We start from the raw sequence: 22,396 nt of genomic DNA, 5'->3' as shown, positions 1-22,396 counted from the left end.
TTTCTACTTCTTGGGAGATCTTCCTCTCTCAGAAAGTCCATAAATACAAATTCTCTCTGTCTTTGAGAGTTCTGGACAGTAAAACCTGGCAGTGTTCACAGGATTTTGAAGAATGAGAGTCTGGTTACACACTGGATGGGTGTCAGTCTTGGCCATTTTCCTTCCACATGAAGGGCATTTGTCAAAGAGGGAAGGCATTTTGACAGAAAAATTACTTTTAAGCCTAAAAAAGGTAGCAGTAACACCCTAAGTCCAAAAGACGTCGAGTGAAAGCAAAAATTGTAGATAAACTGGTATATTTTTTGACAGAAAGTCAAAAAGAAAGGGAGCGGTTTCACCAAGGTCCTGACTGAAGGAGCCGGAAAGAACAACTGACCTAACTGTCACCCCTGAGGCATGATGGGAAGCCTGGGGTCATGACTGCCTTAAAGGCACTGTGCCAGTTGTTGAAAATGGTTTCATTTTCTATTCTATTGTTTTACAATGCAGCCTGAGGGCTAACAATGTCTATTTATTAGCAATTTTCAGGATTTATGAGTGGTTTAACTCATTAAAACACAAAGTTCAAGGTATATTTGACCTAATGTGTTTTTTGTTTCCTTACTAATTGCAGTACATGCACTTGTGTTTACATTGTTTAGCCTCAGTTTTGGGGCTGCATTGGTGTGAGAAAAATATATGTACTTGCATATATGTGGATCGAGATATATGTGTTTTTACATATATATTTTTATATTGTTTCAGGGGTCCCGCACATGGGCGGGAGTATTCAGTGCTTATGACTATTGATGAGGATCCCCTGGAAGAGAACACAGGGCTCATGCACCCGTGCCCAAACCACTGGCATAGGGCACCCAGCTAGAGGGGGTGACTGAAGTATGCCAGGGCAGTGGGTTCTGTTGGCATGGCACACAGGGTTGGGTGCCATGTTAACTCTGTTTAGTTCTGTCCAGACACTCAGCCTGCAAAGGCAGTGTGTGGGAGTCAGGGTACAGGGCCCCTAAGGGTGGCACAATAAGTGCTGCAGCCCTTCGGGTCTTCTCTGGTCACCAGGCCCTGGGTACCATTTACTAGGGGCGGATAGGTGGCCAGAGATGCCAATTGGGTTTTAGGTTCAATACAGTTTCAGGAAAGAACAGGTCCTGGGTACCTGATTGGCAGGAGCCCAGGGCACACTCAGTCAAAGCACATCAGCAGTTCAGCAAAAAGTGGGGGTATACCAATGCAAGAAAGATTGCACTCTCACAGATGACACCTTTTTGATTTGTGTGGAAAGAGAGTCTACCAGATTCCTCCCGTGATCTACACATAGCACACCACTTGCACACCCCAAGCTTCATATCAATTTACCCAAGAGGACTAGGTAAAGATGCAAGATTGTAGAGCTCCATGCCAAGCACTGTGGAATCACATGTGGTATGGGGCCTATGGCTAAGATCTTTGTTATTCTAAGGCTGGTTCTGTGTGAGGAGAACCCTGGGGTGTAATATTTAGATGGTTTGTAGGTAAAGAAGGTGCCACGGGTACAGGTGAATACAGTGGTGAAGGAGAAATACGGTACAGGGGACTGTAGCTATGTCCTTTTTCAAAGGTATCATATCCAATGTCTTGTAGGAAAGAAGTTTTCCTTTTGGAAGATGGTACTGGCACAGATTTTTAGGCCTCTCCAAGGCAGCGCTTGTGCTGTCTCTGCAAGACACACTGTATTCAGGATATGGATTTTAAAAGCTCAGTCCATTTTCAAGGACTGCCCCAGTTACATGTGTTACACAGAGCTTGTGAGCACTATTTATTTCTTTGAGCTGGAGCACTCAACACCAGTGCTCGTGGTTAACAGAGCTCTGTTGTAAACAAGGATGTAAATCTTCCACTTATCTTGCCACATTTTCTGTGCATTCAAAGACAGAGGTCTATTTTGCTGCAGCTGCCGCCTCCCTCCTACTTATGAAAAAAAAGCATGGCCTGGCGTCACTGTCCCTGCCTTGTTATGGCTGCTGCCGCCTCCATCTCAGAGCTCAACAAGCATTTGTAATGCATTAGGTCATTGCATACTAGAAAGCAAGACTGGCAGGACAAGGGCAATATGTACAAAGTGTGTGTTTACATATCGCTTGCAGGTTTGCAAGTCACATAAAAGGCATGGTCATTTACAATGCCAATAGCTCAAACTCTGGCAAATGCAAGACCTATTGCATTGCAAATACTTATGTTATAATGCGTCCAGTGTCTAGATGTATATGTATTTTGTTTTGTTTTTGGATAAAATCTTTCTTGCATGATTTGCAGGTGTGTGGAACTGGAAGGCTTTATTTGTGCATTGTGCCGAGCCGGAGGGCAGACCGTTCAAAACAGTCTCGCTGTGCCTACCATGGCCAGACAGCAGAGGTGGCCCAAAAGCTTTTTGTTTAATCGACGTGGGTTTTTGTGGGGGCACAGGGGTGTGGGTACTCCCAACCCCAGACCAGCAGGAAGATCATGGAATTCCAGATAGATTTTAGTTCAGAATCGGGGTCTAGAACAGACAAGGCCTCTTTTTTGGCAGCAATGTCTTCCTCCTGTTCTTCAATAGCTTCTTAGCCGAAGAGATCGGTGGGGTCTTCTGTGTTCTGCCTCTGCATTTCTCTACGCTGAGCGATATGGTCCAGCAAGGTCTTTAGATCGAAATGACACATGCCTCACAGTTTTCTTATTTGTGATCCAGAGATAAGCACAAATTGCAAACTTTAAGAATGTCGGTACGAGGGTACTTGAGTGGCACCGAGGGCAGAACTGAAAAGAGTCAGTTCCATCAGCTTGTTACGTCAATGGAGTTGGTATGCAGTAGAAGGTAACTCGGACGGCTAGTTCCAAAAGCCGCAGTTGAAGTGTTCCGAATCAATGAGATAAGTTTTCTGAATTTCAATATGCGAGGGATGGAAAACGCATTCAAAACAATACCAGCAGGGGTAGAGTAGCTTGTGCACTGAAAGGATCCCGAAGAACAGTCTCGAACCTGAGCACTGAAATATATGTCCAAACCTGTTGGCGGAAAGACAACAAACAATGGAGTCGATGACCATGCACACCATTATCAAGAGGAGTCGGCACCTTACCTGATGTCTCAAAAGACTTCTTTGGAAGAAAAAAAATTGCAAACATCTGGACCCAAAACTAGACGGCAGGAGTATGCAAAGTATGGGCATCTCTACAGTACACATGCCTCAAATATCTTTCTAGTACTACTTTAGACAGTGCTTGAAAAAGCACTGTTGGACTTTCCCTTGTGTTGTCCAGTGGATTTAAACATGGAACTGTAACATCCCAGAGAGTGCCTTTCTCCAGATAAGTGAGCTGCGCTCACCATATTTTTTAAAGTAAAGCCCTAAAACCAGCAAAAGCCTCTTTTACCTGTAAAATTCAAGTGTGATAACAGTTCACTCGTTCCTTAATTGCTAGATGTTCATCAGAAATCTGACTTGGTTCTTTAGAACAAGCTGGAAGCCCATTATTTCATTGACTAAATGGAACCAATTGAAAGTAAAGTAGGCTGTAGAGGTCGTTTTTAAAACTTGGATTTTATAGCACAGAGAACTTTTAACCTGAAGTGAAGAAAGCAAATATGAACAATCCAATTTTGAAGTGATAAGGACTTTTCACAGCTTGGCATTTCCTCATCTTGCAACTGTTGATACACTCTAATGCTGCAGCATAATTAGGAGTTGTACAATGACAAGCAACTCAATAACATTGAGGTAGGCAGCTGTGTGTATAAGTGAGACTGGGAGAATAACTGAGGAATCTAAGAGAAAGAGACCAAGAAGGCTAAACAGGTGGACTGCACACAGCACGTTTAGTCTAAGGTTAACACAGAAACTGAAATGACATGTTCATCAGATACAAATGCATTAACGCAGAGGGCGAAGGAGGTTTGCAGACTGACCTGAGTCAAGCCTTGCTGCCCATGAGTCGTGGTGAGCTTGGGCATCGCTGTGATTATTTTCCCTGGGGTCCCAGTGCCTGAAGTCATCACCTTGGTAGTAAAGATAGTGATGGGAGACTTCATTCCGGCAGTGCTTGTTACACCTGGAAGAGGGGAGGAAAATAATAAGGCTACATCAAGGCGAAGGCAGAAACATTTTCAATGTTTTATTTCATGGGCCAGGTAAGTGTTCAACCTGTGCAACAATATCAAGTTGACAAATATATAGATTTCAATGCAAAATCGGTTTAAGCTAGTTGTTTAACATCCAAACATTTGCATAACTACAACCTTTCAAATGTTAACATCTGTTGCACCGAACATGACAAACCTTTGAGTTTTCTGCAATTTACCTGCAATACTTTTACCACAAACTTCAAACATTATTCCTCATCTATATTTGTACATGCATTATGTCTATGTTTAAGTGGGTTCTTTTTATGTGAAACCGCTTTCAGTCATGAATCCGCAATCAGAATCCACAATCAACAGAACGCAGCCTTTAGGTCAATGCAGATGCAGAAATAACTTTAAACCGCTTTCTTCGGTGGCTGGCTCATGTCCTTAACCTAGAGCACTTTCTATTTAAAGACTGAAGGACATCCACAAAATGGGACAGCCCAAGCATGAAACATGGCAATTCAATTACCATCATCAAACTTTATCTTGGTCATCAGACCATAAAAGTGCAAGTCCGTACAATTTATACAATATTTTTGGTATGTACAAGAATACATTGGTAATCAACTAAGAATATTACTCCATTGTTTAAAAATTTGATAAAAGGATAAAAACAGAGAAGCGCCAAGAATCAGGGTCAGCAAGAGCCTATCCATAAGCAGGTGTAAACAGCATGGGCCACCATGCTGGCTTATTGATGAAAATAGCAACTGAAACGGACCCAATTAAAATCACCAATTTCACAGTTACACAAAGAATAAATAGACAATTAAAACGCCTTAAGAAGTACTTAAAAACCTATACATTTACAAGTATAATGATGTTACAGTTTCAACAGACCTTCAAATTGCCCACATATTACCGAGAACCCTTGCCACTTCGCAGACTACCAGGAGACTGGGATCAGATTTTAAAAAGCGCAGTGCCTCGAGATGGCAACGAAGGCCGAAGCGTTTGCAAATGGGAACAAGCCATTTGTCTTTCAGCCGCTGATACAGTGGAAAGGCAAAAAATATGTGGCCAATTGACTCAACAGCAAGGGGACAGCCAGGACAAAACTGATGGAATGGATGGCTGTAGCCAGGAATCTGTACAAGAGTTCACAGGAAGTGAGCGGAGCCAAAATTGCATGTAAAGCTTCCTATCCTGAGGAATCGTGATAGCCTCCAGATATTATTCGTATTCGCCGGACAGTTTGATCTCCACATTACTCCAGGACAGATACGATAATGAAGACTGAGCATCCAAATTCCAATATTGTTTCTTTATCAATTCCTTGCTAGGCAGCCATGCTGGACCCTTAGCTTCCCACATCCCCTCTAGTCCTATTGCAGTAAGCAAAGATTTCACCTTGCAAATCCAAGTAATTTTCTAATAGCGATCAAGTGCCTTCACTTCAGAGAGGGCAGCAGCATAAGGAAGCAGCTCGGGGTGGAAGAGGTGTGGCTCACTGGTTAGAGGCGGCAGACCCGGAGGCTGAGAACGGCCCGGGACCAGGGTTCGATTCCCGACGCGGCAGGGTCGAGGACCAGGGTCAGCGGACTGATAATTCTCGCCTCGGTGCCCACTTTGGGCAGTGATCACACTCGGTAACTCTGGGCATTAAGCTTGCCTCATCTCTACAACGGCCCCCCACAGACGCCGGGGATGCCTGGCTTCACCTTGGAGATACCCAGCATGGGACCATCTCACAGGGAAAGCCAGGACGGGTTCCCCAGCGGTCATTCGCGCCAGGATACTCCGGTAGTAATTGAGCGCGCTACAAAACACCTTACATTTACATTACATTTACATTTACAATTTAACACCTTGGCTGCTAGGGGGTTTTCCCCTCCTGTGCTGAAAATACTTGAATACTATAGAATCATGACATGGTCAGCTCGTCATAAGCACAGCGCAGGTAACACCCATGACGAGCTGACCTTGTCATGAGCATGGAAGGGGTTAAGCAAAGCCACAATAGAAGGGGACGTAACTTGGCCCTCTGGATACTGGTGGCTCATCCAATATCCAGCCTTAATGGATGAAGAGGGTTGCTCTGCGGGAGTGAAACTAGGGCCCTCAGGAATTTATTTTCTGTGGTAAGGTGGCCTTCCATCTTTTCGTATTACCACAGTTCCGCACAATACAATGCCGAACCTACTTCCTTGCAGTCATATATGGAGGTGGGCTGCTACTGGTTTGCTATAAGAGATCCTGTGTTCTTCCCTAGTTATCGGTTTATGATGCAGAATACTTTGATGCCTGTGGCTTCCAGGACATATCATCCAAGAGAGTGATCCCCAAATAGTCAATGGTACTCACTCTCCAGCGGGACCCCATCCAGTGTTAGCTTCCCTTTATACGTTTTGTGAGGGTTCAATGTCAAAAGCTTTGTCTTTGAGGTATTCTCCTCTAGGCCTCATGAATCAGAGAATGCCTTGAAGCAGTCTAAAAGCAACTGCAGCCCTCTAGGGATTTTAGAAACTAACGTGGTGTCCGCGAACAACAGTGTTACCACTTTGTTGCCTCCTAGAGTGAGGGAATGTGCAGGGACCTCAGCAAGGTGCTGGACTACACTATTTACAAATAATGACAAGAGTGTAGGTACAAAAACGCAGTCCTGTCGGACACACTTGCAGACTTTGATCGAATCGGTATGCTGTCCTGGATTGCCCCACCAAACTCTTGCATAGTTGGCCTCATGGAGGCGGATAACAAGTGCTAAGACCATAGGGGGAAGGCCAGCCTATGTGAGAACAGTCCAGAGCTTGTTTCTTGGGACTAAGTCAAACAAGCATTGAAAATGCAATAGGTCTCGCCTTTGGTTAAGTTAAAGCCATTTGCTTTGCTAATGGTATTGTATAACAAAGCAAATGGCTTTAAATTAATGAAACGAGATACCTATTAAATTTTTTTATGCTTGTTCTCTCAGATGTTACTGTACTGTTGTTACATCTGAGAGAACAAGCATCTGTTCTCTCAGATGTTACTGACTCGCTTCGCTTTCCAGCTGAGTGGTCGCTCCCCTGCCTCCCTGGCGAACTGTGGTATCGTTGTGCGCTTTTATCGTGATTGAATACCTGCAGTCTGCCCTGCTTGCCGCTTTGCTTAAATTATTTTGTAACGCGCAATTGTCATTGTGTAAGCTTTTATTTGTATCACCGCATTTCGCTTTTATCGTGATTGACTACCTGCAGTCTGCCCTGCTTGCCGCTTTGTTTAAATTATTTTGTAACGCGCAATTGTCATTGTGTAAGCTTTTTATTTGTATCACTGCATTTGGCCCCAAGCGCTCCGCTCCGCTGACCCCTCCGCTGCCATTTTAGTTGTTGTTGTCCTCCTCCGTGACCCGCCCCGCCTCCCAGCTGAGACGCCCTCCCACTGCCTAGATACAGCGCTCCGTGTCCTCCACGCGCTGTGACTCGCTTCGCTTTCCAGCTGAGTGGTCGCTCCCCTGGCGAACTGTGGTATCGTTGTGCGCTTTTATCGTGATTGAATACCTGCAGTCTGCCCTGCTTGCCGCTTTGCTTAAATTATTTTGTAACGCGCAATTGTCATTGTGTAAGCTTTTATTTGTATCACCGCATTTCGCTTTTATCGTGATTGACTACCTGCAGTCTGCCCTGCTTGCCGCTTTGTTTAAATTATTTTGTAACGCGCAATTGTCATTGTGTAAGCTTTTTATTTGTATCACCGCATTTGGCCCCAAGCGCTCCGCTCCGCTGACCCCTCCGCTGCCATTTTAGTTGTTGTTGTCCTCCTCCGTGACCCGCCCCGCCTCCCAGCTGAGACGCCCTCCCACTGCCTAGATACAGCGCTCCGTGTCCTCCACGCGCTGTGACTCGCTTCGCTTTCCAGCCGAGTGGTCGCTCCCCTGCCTCCCTGGCGAACTGTGGTATCATTGTGCGCTTTTATCGTGATTGAATACCTGCAGTCTGCCCTGCTTGCCGCTTTGCTTAAATTATTTTGTAACGCGCAATTGTCACTGTGTAAGCTTTTATTTGTATCACTGCATTTCGCTTTTATCGTGATTGAATACCTGCAGTCTGCCCTGCTTGCCGCTTTGTTTAAATTATTTTGTAACGCGCAATTGTCATTGTGTAAGCTTTTTATTTGTATCACCGCATTTGGCCCCAAGCGCTCCGCTCCGCTGACCCCTCCGCTGCCATTTTAGTTGTTGTTGTCCTCCTCCGTGACCCGCCCCGCCTCCCAGCTGAGACGCCCTCGCCCCTCCCCCTTCACTATCCATATATGACAGCTACTCCCACGCGCAGCGACCGCGCCCAACCCGCGCCGAAGGTGCGCCAAAGGTAAGCCCGTCTACGCCCGTCCGCGCCTGGACCGCGCCCAGCGCCATACCCCCTGCCCCTCGCGTTGCCCAGCCCTCATGCATTACCTACGAAGCCGCCACCCTCCTAGCCCTCAACCCCGGTCGCGCCACCAACTGCGTCCAAGCAGCTCCTGGACAAACCCATGGACCTTTCTCCTGCTACTCCTGCAAATTCAGCGGCACCGACAACATCTCCGCTACGACCACACCACAGACTCCCGACCCCAACCACCTACAATGCATCCTTCTCAACACCCGCTCGGTCCACAGACACGCCATTGACCTATGGAATCTACTAGACACCATTTCTCCAGACATCGCCTTCCTAACGGAAACATGGATGAACGCTTCCTCCGCACCAGACATCACCATTGCCATCCCTTGAAAAAGCTTGGAAAAAAGATCCAACCACCAGCACCAAGGACGCCTTCAAAAACGCCACCCGCACTCACCACCAACTAATCCGAAAGGCCAAGAAAACAGCATTCAAGGATCGACTTGACAACAACGCCCACAACAGCAAGGAACTTTTCAACATCGTCAAGGAGTTTTCCAATCCCTCGGCCAACTCCAACGACATCACCCCCTCTCAAGCCCTCTGCGACTCCCTAGCCTCATTCTTCCACAACAAGATTGCAGACATCCACAACAGCTTCGAAAACCAACCCGGAGTCCAACCCACCCAACCACATGCTGAACACTCTTCCCCCGCGAACACCCTTAACGATTGGAACCCAATCTCCACTGAGGACACCATCCGCCTGATAAACTCCATCCACTCGGGATCCCCCACAGACCCATGCCCTCACCACATCTTCAACAAAGCAGACTCCGTCATAGCACCGCACCTCCGAGACGTCATCAACTGCTCCTTCAACTCCGCCACCTTCCCGGAAAACTGGAAACACGCTGAACTCACTGCCCTTCTGAAAAAACCCACAGCGGACCCCACCGAACTCAAAAATTACCGCCCCATCTCGCTCCTTCCATTCCCGGCCAAAGTAATCGAGAAAGCTGTCAACAACCAGCTCGCCGCTTTCCTTGAAGCCAACAAATCCCTCGACTCCTCACAATCTGGCTTCCGAGCAAAACACAGCACTGAGACCGCCCTCATCGCAGCAACAGACGACATTCGAACTCTACTGGACAATGGAGACACAGTCGCTCTCATCCTGCTCGACCTCTCTGCAGCATTCGACACAGTCTGCCACAGCACCCTTTTACAACGCCTCAGCAACATCGGAATCCAAGGAAAAGCACTTGAATGGATCACTTCGTTCCTCACCGGAAGAAACCAGAGAGTCCGCCTTCCACCATTCAAGTCCGAGGCCACCGAAGTCATCTGTGGCGTACCACAAGGATCCTCACTCAGCCCCACCCTCTTCAACGTATACATGAGCCCCCTCGCGGCCATCGCCCGCCAACACAACCTCAACATCATCTCTTACGCGGATGACCCTCAACTAATCCTTTCTCTCACCAAGGACCCCAGCACCGCCAAAAATAACCTACACGAAGGAATGAAAGAAGTTGCTGAATGGATGAAACACAGCCGTCTGAAACTGAACTCAGATAAAACAGAAGTCCTCATCCTAGGTACATCCCCCTCTGCATGGGATGACTCCTGGTGGCCGGAAGCCCTTGGAAAAGCACCCATCCCGACAGACCACGCACGGAACCTAGGCGTTATCCTGGATTCTTCACTTTCAATGAACAGACAAGTCAGCGCCGTATCCTCATCCTGCTTCAACATTCTTCGCATGCTCAAAAAAACATTTCGCTGGATCCCCACCGAAACCAGGAAAACAGTCACCCATGCTCTGGTCACGAGCCGACTGGACTACGGAAACACCCTCTACGCAGGTACTACCGCTAAACTCCAGAAGAAACTCCAACGAATCCAAAACGCCTCAGCCAGAATCATATTAGACATCCCACGCAACGAACACATCTCTGGTCACCTGAAAGGCATCCACTGGCTACCCGTCAACAAGAGACTCACTTTCCGACTGCTAACCCACGCACACAAATCACTCTACGACATTGGACCAGAATGCCTCAACTCACGACTGTCCTTCTACACCCCCTCCCGCCAACTACGTTCCTCCAGCCAAGCCCTCGCCACTGTACCTCGCATCAACAAGACCACCATGGGAGGCAGATCCTTCTCATACCTGGCTGCTAAAACATGGAACTCTCTCCCCACCTACCTTCGCCTTAACCAGAACCACCTAGCATTCAGAAAGCAACTTAAAACGTGGATATTTGACAAGTAATCCTCCTCCCCTTCCTTAGCGCCTTGAGACCCTCTGGGTATGTAGTGCCTATATAAATTCTCTGACTTGACTTGACTAAAGTCCTAGCAGCCCAGGGCACCCATCCTATTTTGTTTCTATCCCACAGGTGCCCGGGCAGTCCATGCGTTAACTTTGCACAGCGCCCAGTCCTGTATAATGCGTCTCTGTCAGTTACATGCACAGGTCATCAGGCCAAATGCACAGTCAGTGTTTCCCCTAGGGTCCATCAGAGGTAGTTTACTCTTTTTTTATGCCTCCATATATGGGCAGTGCCTGAACTTACTTCTTGAGACAAGTTCAGGACAGGGGCAGGACACCCACTGCTCCGGGGCTCCAATTCTAGGCTGCAGTGCAGTGGCAACCAGTGCTGCTGTACTCTCTGCGGGCCGAGCATGGAGGGGCTGCCAGGAACTGTCACCTGTTGTACTCTGCTATCCCCGCTGGAAGTCAGTGGCCAGCAGCCATATAATCTCAGTTCCCCAGTAGCAGCCAGTATGTTGCGGCGCTGTCTTCCCACCTCTGGTGTAGCACCTGGTGAGGGAGGCAGTGGTAGGCAGAGCCTGTCTCCCAGAGTCTGCCTGGGCTCGATCAACCTCGCTTCAGCACTCAAAAAGCTCCATCTGGCACTGCTGCCTGCCAGGGTAGTCTAGGGTCCCTGCAGCCCCGCTGAGCCACTTCTAACCTCGGCAGACAAGGTAGTAGGGTATCCGCACGTTGGGGACACCTCCGCAGGTCTCTTGTTGCTGCGTACTGTCTGGGACCATCATGCTGCAGCAGGGCTTGGAGGTTAATGCGCTGTCCGGCAACTTGCAGCCGCCACTTTGTCAGTGCCACCTCGCTGGATCCGCAAGAGGATGGCAGTTTCACAGCGGTGCCAGTGGAGCTCTCTGGTATATTTTTTAGGGGGGTGGGGGGTAAACTAAAATAACAGCAGGATGTTGTCGATAGGAGATAGCCAGGCAGGAGCTTTAAAACCTGCAGCGTACAGCATCGCCCCCTCATTGGCACTGTTGTAAATTAATTGGTGTCGTTACATGACTGAAATGGAATAGTTTCTGTCCTGTAACTCCAGTTCTGTAGTAGGGGTATCTCTGTTCTAGTCATAATCTAGTAAATAGTCCCGCCCATGTGCGTGGACCCCGGAGCAATCAAAAATAATCTCTTAAATTGTCAAACAAAATGCAGAACTGCAAAGGCACAAGAGAGAATTTAAAGACAGATAATGCAGCATATATCCACAGGCTACACGGTCCAGTACTTCAACTAGAAATTCCACCAAAACTCCACACAAGCAGCACAGCCTGCCCAGTTTCCTCCACAGAGAAACTTGCCTCTACCAGCAAAAGCCTCTGGAATGATAGAGAGAAAGGAATGGACAGACAAGCCCCATAGGCTGCCATTATGTGGCTCAAACAGTATACTGTGCCTTTAAGAGAACTCTCCAGAACTTCTCCCAGTATCCCAGAATGCACAGCAGGTCCCTTTCACTTTCAGTTCTTTTTGAAGGCGTAACACGTCAGACCTGTAGCATTCCTTACATAAATATCTTTCTCCACCGGGGAGGAGGGCGGGCGCTTATGACTAACAGAGATACCCCTACTACAGAACTGGAGTTGCAGGACAGAAACGAATAGTTTACCTGTCGGTGTAGTTTTGCAGCTTTAAGATCTTTCTGGATTCACTATGCTGGGCATATTCCGCAATCTGGTGGGTGGGTCCGGAATCGTAGTCTTTTTTTTCTCTTTTTTTTGTAGCCCAGGTGGGCGTCGACGTCCCACCTTCTGGTGTACCTTCGGTGACGTCGGCATGCTTCCGGCGGAAGCCACCACCCTTGGGCGCCATCTTCGGATTCTTTTTTTCCTGTCTCTTTTTGTCTTTTCTGCTTGTAGTGAATCCATGGCTATGTATGTTAATCCTCTTTTTTTTCTTTCTTTTTTTTAACGTAATTCTTTCCACGTATCTTGAAAGCTTCAGCTTTCTTTCCTTTTCTATGCATTTCCACCTTCTTTTCCAGCCTCATCTTTCTGGCGGAGGCGGGTGGGTTCGCTAGTGAATCCAGAAAGATCTTCAAGCTGCAAAACTACACAGACAGGTAAGAAACTTTGTTTACAGCGTGAATCTTTCTGAATTCATTATGCTGTGCATAGACTTTGTAGCGGTTTTTGTTACTTTTGTGGCGGTTGGGTAGAAGATGAGCGTTGGTTGTTGAAAATATGTTGAAGTACCTTTTGTCCTACTTGTGCTTTCTGGTTCATTTGAACATCTTCGCAATAGTGCTTAGTGAACGTGTGCACTGAAGCCCATGTTGCCGCCAGGCATATGTCCTGAATTGGTGTGTTGGCCAGAAAGGCAAATGTTGCTTCTTTCTTCCTGGTTGAGTGGGCCTGTGCCCCTCCTGTTAGCTCCTGGCCCGCTTACTTGTGGCAGAATTGTATAGTCTGTGTGATCCATTGAGCTATGGTGCTTTTTGTCACTGGTTTACCCACGTTACTGTTTGCGAAGGATACGAAGAACTGTTTTGTCTTCCTGTGTCCTTTCGTCCCTTCAATGTAGTGCATCACTGCTCTTCTTGCGTCTAGAGTGTGGAGTGCTCTCTCAGCGCTTGTAGTGGGGTTTTGGAAGAAGCTAGGAATCTGAGTACTTTGATTCATGTGGAACCTTGACACCACCTTCTGCATGAAGTGCGGGTCCGTTCTCATTAAGACCCTGTCACTGTGTATCTGAATGCAAATGCTACTTACCAGTATGCATCTGTTCTTGGCATGTAGGGCTGCTGACATTCATATCTGTGCATAGTCCGCCACCTAGTGTTGGGTCCGGATGATTGCACCTTGTTGTCCTGGAAGAGTCTTCGAAGTATCACGAGATAGGTGGCTCCTCCCCTGGACTACAGTGCGCATGGGCATCGCCTCCATCCCCAGATTGTTTTTAGCCATTGGCAGAGATGGAGTGAGAAGTGAGTGATGACCATGCTATGAGCATATATGTGTATATGAATACATACTGCAGCTGCTACAGGCGCCGGGGAGGAGGGTGGGCGATATGAATGTCAGCAGCCCTACATGCCAAGAACAGATGCATACTGGTAAGTAGCATTTGCAGTTCGAGGCATGTGGGCTGCTGAATTCATATCTGTGCATAGAATACATAGCAGTACCTCCATTAGCGGCGGCCGCCCGTGCCAGCTGCAGCAGTCTGAAAAAGTGTTTTTAGAACAGCCTGACCAACAGCTGCCTGTTGTTTTGAATGCACGTCTACACAGTAGTGCTTAGTGAAAGTATGAGTGGTAGACCATGTGGCTGCTCTACAGATGTCTTCTAAGGGAATGTTACCTAAGAAAGCCATAGAGGCCCCCAACTTCCTAGTGGAGTGGGCCCTCGGTGGTATAGTGAGAGTGCGCTTTGCTTTAGCGTAGCAGATCTGAATGCACTTTACTATCCATCTAGCTATTCCTGCTTTGGAGATTGCATTTCCCTTGTGTTGTGTGGCAAAAGCAACAAAAAGTTGTTGGGTTTTGCGGAAATCTTTTGTCCTGTCCACATAATACATCAAAGCCCTTTTTACATCAAGGGTGTGGAGCATCCGCTCCGCCAGCGTCTCTGGGTTTTGGAAAAACACCGGCAATTCAATGGTTTGGTTTATGTGAAAGTGTGAGACCACTTTTGGTAAGAACTTAGGGTTAGTGCGGAGCACCACCCTGTTAGCATGTACCTGGAAGAAAGGTTCTTGGATGGTGAGCGCCTGCAGTTCGCTAACCCTCCGTAGCGATGTGATTGCTACTAGGAACGCAACCTTCCAGGTTAAAAATTGCAGCTCACAAGAGTGTAGTGGCTCAAAGGGAGGACCCATCAGCCTTGTAAGAACCACATTGAGGTTCCATTCCGGAGCTGGTGGAGTCCTTGGTGGAATGACTCTTTTGAGTCCTTCCAGAAAAGCCTTGATAGCAGGGACCTTGAAGAGTGACAGGTGCTGCCTATTCTGGAGGTATGCTGCCATAGCCGACAGGTGAATGCGGATGGAAGAGTAAGCTAGATTACAACGATACAGGTGAAAGAGGTAGCATATGATGTTTTGAATGGAAGCGTCTAGCGGGTCAATGCTGTGCTCCACGCAGTAGACGACAAACCTCTTCCATTTAGCCGCATAACAAGCTCTAGTAGTGGGCTTTCTTGCCTCCCGAATGATGTCCATGCAATCGGGAGGAAGATTAAGGTAGCCAAACTCTAGGACTTCAGGAGCCAGATCGCCAGGTTGAGCTGTTGCGGATCTGGGTGCTGAATGTCGCCATGGCTCTGCGTCAGAAGGCTGGGAGTGAGATGAAGCCTTTGATGCGGTACCACGGAGAGTTCCAGAAACGTGGTGTACCACGGTTGGCGAGCCCACGTTGGAGCAACCAGGATGAGCGTCATCGAGTGTTGCCTGAGCTTGCGTGCCACCAGCGGTATCAGAGGTGCTGGGGGAAAAGCGTACGCAAATCTGCCTGACCAGTTCATCCACATCGCATTGCCCTGTGATTGGGGGTGTGGGAATCTGGCGGCGAAGCTTTGGCATTTTGCGTTCTCCTTTGTGGCGAACAGGTCTATCTCTGGATGACCCCACCTTTGGAAGTACGGTTGGAGTACTGATGGATGTAACTCCCACTCGTGCATCTGATGGCTGTGTCTGCTGAGCAGATCCGCCATTTGATTGTCCTTGCCTGGGAGATGTTCTGCCATGAGAAAGATGTTCCTCTGAATGGCCCACTTCCACATGCTCTGAGCCAGATGAGACAGCTGTGGAGAGTGTGTGCCTCCCTGCTTCTGGATGTAGTACATGGCGTCATGTTGTCCGTCCGGATCAACACGACCTTGTCGCACAGATGTACTTTGAACGCCTTTAAGGCCATGAAGATTGCCATCAGTTCCAACACATTGATGTGCATCTTCCTTTGCTGAAGTGTCCATAGTCCCTGCACAGTGTAGTGGAGTACATGCGCTCCCCATCCCTGGAGAGAGGCGTCCGTTGTCAGGATGATCTGTGGGACAGGCTCTTGGAATGGTCGGCCCTTGCAAAGGTTTTGTGGATTCCAACAATGCAGAGAGTTGTATGCCCGACCGCTCACCAACACTAGGTCTGTTAGTTGCCCATGAGCCTGAGTCCACTGACGTGCTAGGCACTCCTGAAGCGGACGCATATGTAGTCTCGCGTGCGGGACAATGGAGATGCAGGAGGCCATCATGCCTATCAACTGCATGAACACCTTCGCCGGAAGCGAGTGCTGGGGTCTGAACCGTTGAATCAGCGCCTGGATACTGGCGATTCTCACTGAATTCGGCTGCGCAGTGGCTGCCAGAGTATCGATCGTCGCGCCCAGATACTGTCGCACGTGGGCGGGCTGGAGATGGGACTTTGGGTAGTTCAGAGAGAATCCCAGATCGTGCAGGAGATGAATGGTGCGTGACACGTGGTCCACGCACTGCTGCTCCGTCTTTGCCTGAATAAGCCAGTCGTCTAGATACGGAAAGACATGAATGTGCTGGCGACGGAGATGCGCCGCCACAGTCGCTAGGCACTTTGTAAATACTCTCGGTGCCGTGGTGACCCCGAACGGCAGGACTCTGAACTGGTAATGCTGGTCTAAGATCTTGAATCTGAGATACTTTCTGTGGGAAGGATGCAGGGGAATATGGAAATAGGCATCCTTCAGATCCAGCGTTGCTAGGAAGTCCCCTTGCTGAAGCAGGGGAAGCACCAGCTGCAATGTGAGCATATGGAAGTGCTCCGAGTTGATGTACCAGTTCAGGGGCCTGAGGTCCAGGATCGGCCTGAGTGATCCGTCCTTTTTGGGGATTAGAAAATACAGGGAGTAAACTCCTGTTCCCCGTTCTTGCAATGGAACGAGCTCTATTGCCCCTTTTTGCAGCATGACCAGTACTTCTTGCTGCAACAAGGTTAAATGCTCGTCGGACATAGCACGGCCTCTTGGCGGTATGTCCGGTGGAATGGACGTAAGTTCTAGACAGTACCCGCACTGGATAATAGACCTCACCCACCTGTCCGTGGTGATGGACCTCCACGCCGGCAGGAACTGCTGGAGTCTCCCCCCGACAGGTGTCGTGTGATCGGGGGGGAGTGACAAGACGTCACTGCTTGTTGGAGGTGGTGGACCTGGAGGCATTGTTTCCACGTCCCCTGCCTTTGATATTATTGCCTCTGTAGCCACCCCTGCCCTTGTTGTTATACGAGGACTGGGTGTTACCCTTGTAGTATTGCGTTGACTGGGATGCCTGGCCCCTTGAGGTGCCTCTTGAATTGGAGCGGCGAAAAGAACTCCCCCGAAACTGCTGGCTTTGCAAAGCCCCCATAGACTTGGCAGTTTCGGTATCTTTCTTCATCTTTTCTAGGGAGGCATCCACCTCAGGGCCGAACAGATGGTCAGGATTCACTGTTTGACCCAATATAGTGGTTTGTATGTCGGGTTTGAACCCAGAAATTCGAAGCCAGGCATGGCGTCTAAGTAGAACGCTAGTATTGATAGCCCTGGAGGCAGTGTCTGCCACGTCAAGGGCACATTTGATGGATGCATTTGTTATAAGTTTACCCTCCTGAATGAGCATCTCCCCCGCCTCCTTGTATTGGTCAGGCAAGTGTTGCAGGATGGCCTCTAATGTGTCGTAATGGGCCCTATCATAACGTGCAAGCAGGGCTTGGGTGTTAGAGATCCTCCATATGTTTGCTGCCTGCGCAGCAATGAGTTTGCCCGATGCCTCAAATATTTTGGATTCCTTATCTGGGGGAGGAGCATCACCAGTAGTCTGCGAATTCGCCCTTTTTCGAGCGTTGGACACCACCAGGGAGTCCAATGGCAAATGTCCCTTAATGTACGTGGGGTCCGTGGGCGCCGCCTTATACTTCCTGTCGATGCGAGGGTTGACCACCCGCGCCCGGGTGGGTTCCTTGAACACCTCCTGTGCATGCTTCAGCACCCCTTTAAGCATCGGCAGTGTCTTGACTTGTTTTTCGGCTACCGAGAAGGTGTCGACCAAGAAATCGGCATCCACGGGGTCGGAGTGCAGTTCGACGTCATGGTTCGCTGCAGCTCTCTCTATTAATGCATTGAATGCCGCCGAGTCCTCCGTCGGGGACGTCTTCGCGGCGAAAAGTTGAGTGTCCTGGCCCGACTGCGGGTCGTCTGCGTCGCCACCTGCTGTCCAGGGCACATGCTCCTCTTCCGGATCCGAGTACGCAGGATAGTTGTACTCATCCTCTTCCTCGTCCACCTCAGGCACGGGGGAGTGTGCCGGCGAGTGTTCCGGGGCCTGTGGAGACAGAGGTTCCATCAGAGCCGAAGAGTCTCTCTTGTTCTTGAGTGGAATCCGAAAAGGTTCCAAGGCCGGCTCCGATGTAATCTTTCGCTTGAGGAGCGATAATTTTCCGGTGTTGGCGTCGATGATCACCTCACGACGTTCCGCCACCGCCAGCGGTTGGAGCCGAAGCTTCGATACCACCAATGCAGCCTTCGGCGTCAACACTTCTTGAGAGTGTCCGCTCTGCTTAGGCGCGAAAGCCTTCGGCGCCGACTTGGGAGGAAGGGTAAAACGAATGGGCGTTTGTTCCTTGGCAGGCTTCGGCGTGGGCTTAGGCAGTACAGTGTCCTGGCTGGGAACCACAGTAGACTGTTGGATCCGCCTTAAGGATTCTCCCACCTTCTTTGTAAGGGATGCCGAGGGCTGAACCGTCTCGAGCGACTCTTCGTCTCCGAGAGCCCGGTCGTCGGTAGGCCTCTTCTTCGGTGCCGACGCCCCATGGCCTGGCGCACCGTCGGCGTGACGCTTCTTCGAAGCCGTCTTCGGGTCCGCGACCCCTTTCGGTGCCGACGCAGCCGCGTCGGGTGCCTTCACCTTCGGCGCCGACCCCAAAGGCTTTGGGTCGGCCATTTTGGCGCGGCTCTTGTGGTCGGCCATTTTGGCGTGGCTCTTCAAGTCGGCCATTTTGGGTTTCGTGGAAGTTGACGCCTCCAGAACCTTCTTCACTAGCGCCACTTTCGGTTTCGGTTTCGCATCCGAAGGGGCGAGACCAGTTGGCTTCACTTTCGGTTTCTTGGCAGAAATGTCCGTGACCGGGCCCGGGGGCGGGGACGTAGGACTTAAAGTTAGATCTTGGGTAAGGCCCGAAGGCGATCCCTCGACCTGGGCCGTATGACGGGGAGTAACCCCGGAGTCTGGTTGGGGATGCTCTTCCTCTGAGCTATCACCCATCGTGGCACAAATCAGTTCGTCGTCCCCTACCTCACCGGAGACTTCGTCGTAGGCCTCCTCATCCGCGTCATAGGTCTCTTCCTCAGACGAGGGGCCAGAGTCCGATCCTTGTACGTCGTCCGCTTCCTCGACAGATTCCTGAAAGATGTCATCAGGCGGGGGCGCCGAAGCCGACAATTGAGCCTGGAGCCGATTAGCCCGGCGAATCTTCAGAGTCTTCTTACTCCTAAATTTGGAACACGCCATGCAGGTGTCTTCACGGTGATCCGGTGACAAGCATGTATTGCACACGGGGTGCACGTCGAGGTGCGAGTATTTAGAGTGACACAGCGGACACTTCTTGAATGGAGTCCGCTCCATAGCAAAGGGTGTAGTGTAGGCCCGTCCGCGTCGAAAGCACGTGGAAGGGTTGTAGGAGATCGGAGCTGAGAGTCAGTAAGAAACCCGAACGCAACTATACCGACGCCCAGCCTAAAGACCTTTTGGTCTCGAGAAAAAGTCGAACAACTATCGGTTCCGATAGAGGGAACCGAAAACACATCCGAACCCAATGGCGGAAAAAAACAATCTGGGGATGGAGGCGATGCCCATGCGCACTGTAGTCCAGGGGAGGAGCCACCTATCTCGTGATACTTCGAAGACTCTTCCAGGACAACAAGGTGCAAGCATCCGGACCCAACACTAGGTGGCGGACTATGCACAGATATGAATTCAGCAGCCCACATGCCTCGAACTGTAGGGTTCCTGTCGTGTTAGAGCCTGCAGTTTGCTCACTCTCCGTAGCAATGTGATTGCTACCAGAAAGGCGGCTTTCATAGTCCGCATTTGCAGTGATGCTTTGTGGATAGGTTCGAAAGGTGCTTTCATGAGCTCTGTCAGTACTACATTCAGGTTCCAAGCCGGTGGCGGCATTCTTTTTGGTGGCGCTACTCTTTTAGCCCCTTCTAAGAATCTTTTCACGACTTGAGATGTGAAGAAGCTTCTCCCCGTTTCTCCTCTTGTGTATGCCACAATCGCAGCCAGGTGTACCCTTAGCGAGTTTAGCCTTTATTAGGTGCGTGAGGTACCTTAGCACTGTAGATTCCCTGGTCAATTTTCTGTGTAGTTTTTTCTTGCAAAACCACTGAGTGAATCTTTTCCATTTTTCCCCATAGCATTTGCGTGTGCTGGGCCTTCTTGCCTCTCGCAGCACCCTCAGGGTGCTCTGGTAGTTTTAGATGTGCGAACTCCAAGTCTCACGAGCCAGGCTGAGAGGTTGAGGCTCTCTGGCTCTGGGTGTAGAACTTCTCCGTTTTCCATGGAGAGTTGAGAACTTGTGAGTTGGGGGGGGGCTGCGCCATCTCCATTATCTGAGAGTACCAGGTCTGCCAGTTCCCCCTAGTTTGTTTATGTAAAACATCGTTGTGGTGTTGTCCGTTTGTATCAGCACCTTCTGGCTGTACAGGTGTTTCTGGAAGGCCTTGAGTGCTAGCAACACTGTTTTCAGCTCCAGGTAATTGATGTGTCTGACCGCATCTGTCGGGCCCCTCACTCTGAGCTTGTTCATGTGTGCGCCCCACCCCTTCTGGGATGCGTCTGTGGTAATGGTCACTGTTGGGTCCGGTGGTGTTAAGAGGTTTCCCTACTGTTATCCTTTCCTTGGGCCACCACCTTATTTCGTCCTGCACCCTGTGTGTTACAACCACTAGATCCTCCCAACTTCCTGTAGCTTGTGACCATTGCTGTTATAGCCACTCTTGGAGCGGTCTCATCTGTAGGCGTACATTGGGGACCAGGTGTATGCATGACGCCATCATCCCCAAGATCTTGCTCACTGTCTGAGCTCGCCCCTTCTGGTAGTGACGTTTCTCCCTCAGTAGGCTGAGTGTTCTCTTTTCGCTGGGTGACACCCTGCATTGGACAGTGTCGATTTGAGCACCCAAGAAGATTTTCACCTGCTCCGGTTCCATTGAGCATTTTCCCCAGTGTATGGAAAAACCCAGGCCTGTTAGTGTTCTCGTGACCTGCAGTGCGTGATCTTTGCATGTCCTGTAAGAGCTTGCCTTTACGAGCCAGTCGTCGAGGTAGGGGTACACGTGTATCCCCTCCCTTCGCAGATGCCGCATTTGGTGAAAACCCTTGGCACCGATTTTAGACCGAAAGCCAGGGATGTGAATTGGTAGTGATCGTTGTTCACTGCGAACCTTAGCATGTGCTTGTGCTGCCTATTCATGGGGATGTGCAGGTACGCATCCTTGAGGTCTATGGTGGACAAGAAGTCCCCGGCCTTTATCTGTGGGATGACCTCTTGTAGGGACGTCATCTTGAATTTTTGAGTCTTTACATATTTGTTTAGGAACCGTGGGTCCAGGATGGGTCTTAGGCTTTCGTCCACTTTTGGTACTCTGTTCCATTCTTTGAATGGGACTGTTTTGATGGCCTCTTTGAGGAGTAGTTCTTGGGCTTCCTTTTGGAGCAATCGCAGCTCTGTTTCCGAGTGCTGTCTTCTCTTTGGCTTTCTGTTTGGTGGATTCTTTAGCAGCTCTATGCAGTATCCGAACTGCATGATGTTCAGTATCCACTTGTCTGTGGTGATTTTTCTCCACTCCTGGAGAAAAAATCTTAGCCTGCCTCCTACTGGAGTTACATGTTCTTGTGTCTTGTCCGTGTAGCCCTCTCCTCTCAGTTATTCCGTGCTGGGTGAGCACGTTTTCTTGTGGGCAGTCACTTCGAGGGGGGTTGTTCACCGCCTCTTCTCTGTCCTCGTCCGTTTCCTCTTGATCGAAAGGACTGGCCCCTGTTCTGGTAGTTCCAGTGTGACCTTGGTTGTCACTCTGTTGTCCCTGGTGTGATTCTCCTCGCTGGTTTCCACCTCTTCCGTTTGGCCTCCGCGTAGGAGTGCCCCTTCTCATCCCCCTGAATTGCAGGACCCCATGGACCTTGCAGTCTTGTTGTTCTTCAGTTGTGTGAGCTTCTCATCAACTGGGACTCCGAACAGTGTTTCACCATTGAAGGGTGTGTTCAGGATGTTGTTCTGAACCTCAGCTTTGAAGCCTGAGATCCTGAGCCAGGCTTGCCTTCTCTGTGATGCCTATAGCCATCAGTCTGCTGGATGTTTCAGCGCCATCCAAGGCTGTCTTGAGGCACGAGTTAGCAATGCTTTTCCCTTCTTCCACAAGGTGTGATGCCCTCTCACGGTATTGTTCCGGGAGGTGCTTGAGCAATTGCCCCATCTCATCCCAATGTTGGTATTGATGTCTGTTCAGGAGGGCGTTTGAGTTCGCCATCCGCCAGTGCGTTGCGGCGTTTCTCTCTATTTTCCTGCCTGTTAGGTCCATCCTCCTGCTTTCCTTGTCAGGTGGAGGCCCAGATGTTGTTGGGACGTAGGCCCTTCTGGCCGTCGCAGCGATAATAGAATCTGCTGTGACGGACC

General features: G+C 49.5%; 1 protein-coding gene across 1 annotated transcript in view; it reads right to left on the bottom strand.

Moving 5' to 3' along the window:
• The window catches only part of HCFC1 (host cell factor C1), a 167,512-nt gene that overhangs the window by 54,628 nt on the left and 90,488 nt on the right, over window positions 1-22,396 (bottom strand). The window contains exon 14 of the mRNA XM_086940255.1: window positions 3,920-4,062. Within this exon, the coding sequence (XP_086796381.1) occupies window positions 3,920-4,062 (143 nt within the window). The remainder of the gene's footprint in view (window positions 1-3,919; window positions 4,063-22,396) is intronic.

The sequence above is a fragment of the Lissotriton vulgaris genome, chromosome 10 (assembly GCF_964263255.1).
Source record: "Lissotriton vulgaris chromosome 10, aLisVul1.2, whole genome shotgun sequence".
Classification (NCBI taxonomy): Eukaryota; Metazoa; Chordata; class Amphibia; order Caudata; family Salamandridae; genus Lissotriton; species Lissotriton vulgaris.
Note: the sequence above shows the minus strand (reverse complement) of the source record. Positions and strands in the feature narration are given on the sequence as shown.